This window comes from Symsagittifera roscoffensis, chromosome 2 (assembly GCF_963678635.1).
Source record: "Symsagittifera roscoffensis chromosome 2, txSymRosc1.1, whole genome shotgun sequence".
In the NCBI taxonomy this organism is placed as follows: Eukaryota; Metazoa; Xenacoelomorpha; order Acoela; family Convolutidae; genus Symsagittifera; species Symsagittifera roscoffensis.
The window spans coordinates 26,941,706-26,950,989 of NC_087063.1; the positions used below are offsets into that span (position 1 = coordinate 26,941,706).

Consider the following 9,284-nt stretch of genomic DNA (forward strand, 5'->3'; position numbering starts at 1 on the left):
TAAAAATGACTGAAAGCAAAGTTACAGCGAGGCCTAAGGAACGTTTAACTGGATCTACTTGGTATTATTACTATTGAATTTATAGGGTAAAATATGAGGTATTAAATTAGACTAAAACCAGGACACTAGGGTTGTTCATTCATAAAAACCAGACTGTGTCCATAAAAATTAAGAAAACAAAGATAGACAGGCTTGAGTTAACTAACATGTCAAGCGCAGAATTTGCTGAAGTTACAGTCAGTATTGGCTGACAATAACTGTGAGCAAAAAGTTTTCAGTTACGAGCGACGCAGTAATACGATCTTTTGTGATTAAAATCTCTTTCGGTGTTTTTAGGGTTTTTAGTTATACCTCACTAAACGAGAAAACAAATGAAAAAGAAAAACTATATTAGAAAATTGGATTAAGTTTACTACCCGGTATACTAACGAGCAATAGTTGTTCGCGACTGATGCGACTAAAAACAAACAAGACTGCTCGTATCACGGCAAAGCCCTGAATGTTCCGACGGCGGGTTCTCAACAAACCGCCATATCTACAAACCACCATACATTGAAGCCGAAATTGCATCAGAATTACGCAATTTGCATCAGAGTTACCTAACAACTGCACAACAACAGTGACAATCAGTTGCTATCTTGCATAATAAAATTATCTCTCGACTTGTTGCAATGATAATCCTATTTTTGGTTTATTGGCCCTTCGGATTGCTGACCTATCACCGTTCCGACTGCCTTTTAAAGTCTATGCAGCAGTAATAACATGACAAAAACTAAATGTAAAAAATAAAATGAAAAAAAGAGTAAAATTTAAAATTTTTTGAGAAAATCATCCCCAGCTCATCATATAAAGTACAGATTGATAGATTTTGAGTAACAAATCATATATGGCAAATAAGCTTTCTTCAACTAATTCAGAACTATTTCTAAGACGGATTAAATCTCCGCTCACGCGTAAATAGCTCAAAATATATCGCGCGTTATTTGTCCCAAATTGGCCAAAATTATCTTTTCAACTTTAAGCCCAAGACAACAATACCTTTTGAATGATAAAGAAAAAAAATCTGTCAAAATGGCTAATTAAAAAGTCAAACTTTTTCTACAGAAAAAGAACACCCCGAGTAGAAATACTCCGTTATTTTGTTACGAAAGTCGGAACAACAACCGCGACTGAAGCAAACAAAGAGAAGTTGACCAAGTTCGGCAATATTTTTGCGCTTATGACGTTTGCACCAAATTTTGAATTATTGTTCCGACTTTCGTAATGAAAATGACGGAATATTTGTGCTCGGGGAGGGTTTTTTCTTCGACTCTTTAACTAGCCACTATCGCAAAATTTTTTTATAACATTCGAAAGGTATTGTTGTGTTGAGCTTATATTTGAAAAGTTATTTCACCTGTGATCATTTTTCGCAAAGTTATGGGGGTTTAAATATTGCCATTTTGACCAACTTGGGACCATTAACGCGCGATAAATTTCGCGCTATTAACGCGTAAGCGGAGACTTAATTCGTCATTGAAATCGTACCACATTGGTTGAAGCAGGCTATTTACCATAATTGATATGTTACAAGGAGCAAAATGTATCACTTTGTACTTAATGCGGCGTGTGGGGGGATTATTGTTACGAAAAAATCTCAAATTAAAAAAGATTATTTTTATTTTTTGCATTTTTTTCTTCATGTTATAACTGCTCTATAGACCTTAAGAGGCAGTCGGAACAGTCAGGGCTTAATCCTGATACGAGCAGTCTTGTTATATCTAGTTCTTGCAATTTAGTTTATACTAGCTATTTAAAAAGCTTCTGTTATACATTCAACCATCACAAGTTTCCATAAAACAAACTTTTTTTTAAACTGAATTTTTATATTGTTTTTTTATTTAGAATTTTCTGTAGATAGAAGATTACCCTGTGTGATAAAACTCTTCGATAAAAAATCTTCGAAAACTCTTCTTTTATTTTGGCCAAATATCTGGTCACTTCTTGTTCATTTGTTTGAGATCTAGCTTTCTAGACCAGAACGTATGTCCCGACCGCGATTCAATATCCTGACTATCGCAACTCATTTTTAATCATTACGGCGAATCTCTTTTAGACTAAATTGTGAATAAATTTAAGACTATAACACGACTAATTTATATAGACTATCTTAACTAGTTTTCAGGTTATCACGGCCAAAATTTGATGTTGTAGGCTTTCACCCGCGACACTAGAAACTTTTTCACACTATAGTTCGTTGCTCGCGCATTTAAAATCGCCGCGGTTTTGAACAACACTGTAATGTAAAAAGTGATATAGGTATCGTCTCATATCGTAATAAAAAACAACTTGCTGCTTTCAAAATTCAGTTTAGAAATATTTAATATGCCGCTAACGCGTGGGTCGTATTAAATTATTCCAAATAAGCCAAATTTGCAATGTTCAAAGCCCATTACTTAGCAAAAAATATTCTTAAGTATTTTTTTATATTTGAGCTCCGGACAACGATATTTTTCCGATGTTAAATTTTCCTGATCTTTTGAAGACTTTCGTAATCTTTTCGTAAGGCTTTTCGTAGGGCTTTTCGTAATCTTAGAAGGCTTACGTATAAACTACGGCTAAATAAGAAAACCACCCCAAGCAAAGTATTCGGTCACTTTCTTCGACAATAAAAAATAGGAAAAAAATCTGCAAAATTTCAGAATAGGTGAAACTGCTACATTTGGCGTGTACCACGAAATACCGTTGCCTTTTGTTAATAATATCGATCCAGTTTTATAATAAATGTTTTCGTTTCTTTATATTCCTCATTTAGAGGAGGGATATAAATGGAATGACCGAAGAGATGAAATCACTGGTACCATTTTTTCGGCTAATAGATTTTTGATGTGTGATGTGTGTTATAGTCAGCTCAATTGGAACAACAGAGCTGTTGAAAGTTTCAGAAAAAAAATATCAAAAATGAAATGTGATCTGAGCAATCTAAGATAAATTTGCACACCAATCGAATGATCTTGTTCAACTCAGCAACAAAAATTTATTGATTTTATCAGTGTACTTTTGTTAAACCAGTGTACTTTCGTTCGAAAATACAAAAATTTGACGTTCAATTGAAAAATTTCAAATAGAGAAAGTATAAATCTCCTTTTTGGAGCAATTGAAGTGTAGCGTGTCTCTTTTCTGTATCTAATTGTCTCTGTATATCTTTTTACGCCTATCAAGTGGAAGGCATAAAAACATGTTGCACTGTTAATTAACCTAACCGTGTTTTTTAAAATTTTCCTTTTCAATTGTAGTATTGAGAAATACTACACAGACAAAAGACCATTGTCATAATTGTTTATTTAACGACCCAATTCTAAATTGGAGCGTGCCAATTAAATTAAAGCTTCTTTTCACTAAATCAGATATTGACTGATTTACTCGTATTAGGACTATAAAATCTTGTTTTGAAAATCCACTCCTTTTTAAATACTTGTCCAATTTTTCTCATTTTTTCATGCTCAAAATTTTAAAAGGGCGGCGATTATTAATACGTCCCTTTTAACTTAACTTGAAACAAACTGGATAAATATTTAGCAGTCTTGCCGGCTGCACTGAAATTCTCCTTGCTTTGATTAAGCAGAGATGCACCTGCAATATGATGCATCAGAGAGAGTAATACGAATTTTTAATTAGACAAACTGAAAGCTGCGGATTTTATCAAAGAGGACTAATAAGTTAGAGATATTTGATATGAAAAAATCAAACAAAAACTAGTTGAAAATTCCCTTATAAGAAAGGGAGAACAAAGGAGCAGGTGAAACCTGAATAATTAAAGATTGAATCAGGCGCCGGTTTATGCTTACGAGCAAAAGGACTGGCCTGAAATCTTCAGTGTTTCATTTTGCTCAGTAAGCAGGAAGTTAGTTCTCTTCAGTTAGACCTTTTCAAAAAATATATAATTTTTCTTTTCTGCCTTTACAGTAAAACTAAACTAGCCTTTTTTCACAAATAAAAAAGAGAATAAATTCTCATTTTAAGTTCGATAAAATTAAAAATCGAGATACTCGAGATAACCACACCTGAGGAAGTCTGGACTACAAGTACCCAAAAAACTACGGCAAGACAAAACTGAAAACCAAACCAGAAGTGCCAAGTGGACAAAATCAAGGGCAACCCAAGAAATTTAGCGAGCACAAATATTCCACCTTTTTCTTCAAAAGTCGGAACAACAAGAATGCGCAAAAAACCGTGCAAAATCTCAGATAATTTAAGTACTCCTTGAATCTTGAGAAACGTTTTTGCTCTATCGAAATTGATAAAAATAATTTAAAAAAAGTTGGAAAATGAGTGATTTTTTTTCACTTCGTCTTCAAATACAAAGAGGTGTATTCTGCGTATCGTTTTGTATTAAAAAAGATAAATTGTTGGCCTCAATTTAGTTTGAAATGATTTAATTAGCCATTTATATGTGTTATAAGAAGTCAACATACGGCGCGTTTATTATTCCAAATGGCCCAAATAGGCAACTTATAAACCCCCTATAGTAGTATTAGCAAATAATCAGTGGTGAGAAACTGCTTAAGTTTGAGCTCAAAACAACGACATCTTTCTGATGGTCAAAAGTTTCAAAAACACTTTTGGGGGACATGATATTTTTTGCAATAAATTTGAACACCCAACCCACAATGTAAAAAAACTTTCATTCTAATTTTCTTTTACCGCTTTCACTATTAGCAATAAATCTGATTTCATGATGAAAACTTTGGCGCCAAATGAGCTATTTTTAGTGAACAACGTGCGCTTGTAGAAAAAAACGTAATCTTGTTTTCAAAAACTTCAGCACATATTTTTCTATATTTTGCCGGCTAAAATTTTTGTCATTTGGTGATTTTTACAAGCGCTTCAGGAGAACTCAGATAATGGTTGATGAAAATTTTGAGGACCTAACTAAAGCTGTATGAAACTCAGGGGTGGATCCAGGATCTTCTCTAGGGTGGCGGGTTTTTAAAAAAAATCGACCCCCTTTAGGAATTCGACCCCCTGCCGACCAAAAGGGTCCCCCCTTTGGTACTTTTTAAGAATCTATTTTTGGCCGACCGGACCTAAAAACTTTCTAAAGGAGATTTCGACGCCATACTAATTTTGAGGGGGGAGCGCGCTACTAATTATGAAATAGCGCTGAAATAAATTTGCATTTTCATCAATAATTTAGGACAGATTTTTGCTGATTTTTGAGTATTCTAAATCACTAAAAAAACGAAGATCCTATCCTACTGAGGCTCGATCTACCGGAGTGCAGACTCTTATGATGCTCTTACTATAATTTATGTCAATATAGGTATAGGGTTCAAAATCAACTTTATCATTTAAGTGATTGTCACAAGAATTCGGTTATAATTTTTGGAATAAAATTGTAGCAATCTAACTCTGATTTCTCCCTGAAACATTCCCGGGAGAACCTGAAATAATTGAAACTTTTTGATTCATTAATGAATCAGCAATAAATATTTGGGTTCACAGGAGAAGGTACTGCAAAATTCGCAATGATTGACGATGCGACTTCAACCCGGGCATCTTAAAGAAAGATTAGTTTGAAATCAGTTCTGAAATTGATTTACCTCTCGAGATTTTGTTGCTCGTTTTCCAGCTGGTTAGTCAACTGTTCAATTTCGCTCTGAAGAAGTTCCTGAAACAAATCAAAAAGAATTTTAACTCGTTCTACAATTAGGCTTTAAGCAAACATTTTTGATAGTTTTATTGATCGAGAGTACTTCAAAATTTGCTGCTCTCTTCAATTTTTATATATCTAGACAGCTATATGTATATAGTACATGCATATTTGTAGTTTGAATTATTTTGTGAAAAATATGAATGAATTTTTTGCGTCATCACACCTGAGCAGTCCTGACAGAAAAATTGTAGAAGTTTGCGAGCAACAATATCAGGCAAAGACACGGTTTATGATTATTATTTGAGGTCCACTGATTTATTTTGTACTGAAGTTTTCTGAACAAACAAATAAAAAAATTTCTGACGCTTAGTCAAAACTTTTTAAAATTGTTTTTAATTATGTGATGCTGTCTGATAAACAGAAATTAATTCATTCCGCTTCACTAAAAGCTCATGAACAAACAAAACGGTTGAAAGAAAAACAAATATTGCTTTTTTTCTACCTCGTAGCTCCTTCCCGAGTTACTCCGAGGAGTAACCGAACCCGCTCTTTGATCCTGGTAGCTCTCAGGTCTTGGGAAGTTAACCTTTGGTCCTCTGTTAGCCTTGGGTAAACTACTAAAAGTCTTTGGATGAGTCAACAAATGTGTATGCTCCACAAGCGGTGATATTTGTTGCTGATTTTGACCTCCGAAGTTGTTAACTTTTTGAGTTGACCTTGACCGGTCACCGGCACTCATGTTGGAAAACTGGTTCTGAAGGTGGACAATAGTTGCGGGCTCTGGGATCCGGACGTCATTCAAATCAGCGCTATGGTGAATTGGCTGATTGCTGTTAGAATCGTTTGGGTATCTTCGACGCTCAGAGTTACTTCTAACCCAGCCTCGATTAGGGGATCTGGACATATCGCGATGCTGACTTGAGTCGGGCGGCATAAGAGTATTTTGAGCACTCTGACTGTGGTGATAATTAGTTGCGCGATTTCCGTTGTAAATTACATCGACAAGGTCAGGTTGTTCCTCTCCGAGATTTTCAAATGTAAAAAAAGTCCCTCCGGGAAGATTTTTGCTGTTTGGGTAATTAGCCGAATACTCGTTTTGACCATTAGATTGTCCGGTAGGATTTGAGAACCGTCGATTAGAATTGGTTTTCGACGCCTTGAAAGAAACGTCACACTTAATGCTTTGACCGTAGTTCGAATTTTGTTCATCATTTGAGTAGGTTACATTTTGATAATTCGCAGAGTGACCATTTTCGAACCTTCGCGTAAACGAATCGCTGCTATATGCCGAACTCCGATTAGCACGTTGCGGAGTTAGCGTAGATTCAGGTTGAGTCTGATTAAAAATTGGCGTTCTGTCGCGGTAAGCAGAAAACGCCGAGTTGCTATCCGGTGAGTTCTGATTAACCGAGAAATTAGTCCGATTTGGTTCCCAATAGTCGCCTACTAATACACTAGCACCAGGTAAATTACTTCTTGTTGGGGTGTTTAGATTGTTGTTGATGGACTCATGCTCGTAATTTTGCAAATCGTCTCGGCTTTTATGTTCCGCTTCAGAGCTTGCAGTCGTGTTTGAAGCTATTGCACTATTTTGCCCCGAGGAGTTGTATTGCCGATGTGGGATGACCCTCGTCGCAGGTTGATGAAACGCACTATTTCTAGACGGTGAAAAGTAATCACTTAGAGGTCTAACGGGGTTTGAAGTCAGTGCGTTTCGGGCGCCGCGATTGAAGGCCGGACTGGGCATCGAGTTGGGGAATGCGGCCGACTGTCTTCGGAAAGTTGCCGGTGACATCACTTCGTTGGAAGGCATGATTTGCATTCCACTGTGCTGGTGGTAACTGTTCGGCCGAGGATTGTTAGACGAGGAACGACTGCTACCTGTTCGGCTTTCGGACGAGCGTTGTCTATCGTTTCGGTCAAAAGATCCGAAGTATCGGTCGTGAATCGCTCGTGCCTCCGCCTGGATTTCGGACTCCAAGTGGTTGTAGGTCGTGGACTCTGGATTTTGGGAGGGGTAGTATTGTGAATAGTTTAAAGAAGGGGTTTGGTTCTGAATATAACTTTTTCCCGAAGAGCTTATGAACAAGTTCTCATTTGGCATATTGGGTAATACGAATTCCGGTCTGCTGGCAAATGACCGGTATTGTGAAGTTGAGATCCCTGGTTGTTGACGTGAACTTACAGCGGAAGTATTTATAGAAAGTTCTGTTCCGTAAACATGGTCCGGTTCGTCGGATCCCTCGCCTCGGGGTTCAAACTCGTAGTTTCGATAGTCAAGAGGTAAAGCTACCGAGTACCGGTTGCTATTAATGTGGTATCCTAACATTTTGGGACACTTTTAATGCTATGCAGTTATGATAAGTTATGATAGTAAAAGTCTCATGGCTTAGTTGTAGATGTTTGTAAACAGCCAAAAGCCTGAAGAAACAAGCTAACTATGTGAATCTCAAGTCAATTTTAAGATATTTTCTCAAACGTCTTCAAGTAGCCTTTAGCACAAAAAGAGTAAAGCTTCTCAAACTAACACTCTTTTGCGTAATTTGGACTATAATTTACAATATGCCAACCAGCTTATGATTATTTAATAGTTGAACTTTTGTGCGCTCTGCATCCAAAAATTTTGATTAATTTTGAACTGGCAAGCGTAAAAAATCTCGTTAATCGTAATATTGATATGGTCAAATTCAGCTTTAAACAAAAAGGCACAACAAAAATAATGAGACTAAATTGAATTCAAACTGGGCCGCTCTAAATTCGAAACACATTTTTGTTTTGGTTCCGAAACGAATTCAATTTTTGCCGGCTCACTAGAAACAAGTGAGTCAGCCCAGGTATTTCTGGACCAAATTACCATAATCCCTCAAAAGTATAATGATAAAACGTCCCTTAAAATTAGTCCAGTGAAAACAGCTATTAAATATGAGTGGTCCAAATAGAGCTCTGGACCGTACAAACATTTTCAATGCTCACAGGGCCTAAAGTTTGATAAACTCAAAAAACAGCTGGTTAGAACAAACTGCAAAAACGTATCTAAATTTATAGCATTTATCTAGCTATATTTATCATTCTCAATGTCAGAATATAGTTCATTTTAATGAAATTATTTCACAGCATGGACTTTTGATAGCGTTTCTTGCGTCTAGAGTTTTTTTTCGGTTCGGTGGTCAATCGGTAAACAAAATCGACGGCTCCGGCTTATCAAGCCAGGAGGGGCAATTGCCTCTCAGTTGTGTTTTGAAAGAGCCAGAAATCTCAGTTTGGTTTTATACTTTCCAAACAAAGTTTTCAACTGAACCTCTCGTTTGAAAGGAATGCACTTGAAAAGCTCTTTTCTTTCACTCCAGCCCAAAATGCAACTGGAGATCTAAACCTGTACTAGGTATAATTCCCTCAGCTTATAATCTAGAATGGTTATAACTACTTAATGTGACCGAGTGTCTTACATTGGCTAAATAATATGGACATGGTTTGATAAGAATATATGTGGGCTAAAAATGACTGAAAGCAAAGTTACAGCGAGGCCTAAGGAACGTTTAACTGGATCTACTTGGTATTATTACTATTGAATTTATAGGGTAAAATATGAGGTATTAAATTAGACTAAAACCAGGACACTAGGGTTGTTCATTCATAAAAACCAGACTGT

The 9,284-nt window shown here is 36.2% G+C and overlaps 1 protein-coding gene across 1 annotated transcript; it reads right to left on the reverse strand.

Moving 5' to 3' along the window:
- Nucleotides 1–5,578: 5,578 nt before the first annotated feature.
- On the reverse strand, nt 5,579–8,498 carry LOC134839776 (serine/threonine-protein kinase DDB_G0283821-like). Its single transcript, XM_063855398.1, has 2 exons — nt 6,138–8,498; nt 5,579–5,650 (listed from the first exon to the last, which is right to left on the reverse strand). Exons 1-2 carry the CDS (start codon nt 7,962–7,964, stop codon nt 5,579–5,581), a joined length of 1,899 nt encoding a protein of 632 aa, XP_063711468.1. The 5' UTR covers nt 7,965–8,498.
- Between the last annotated feature and the right edge of the window lie 786 nt (nt 8,499–9,284).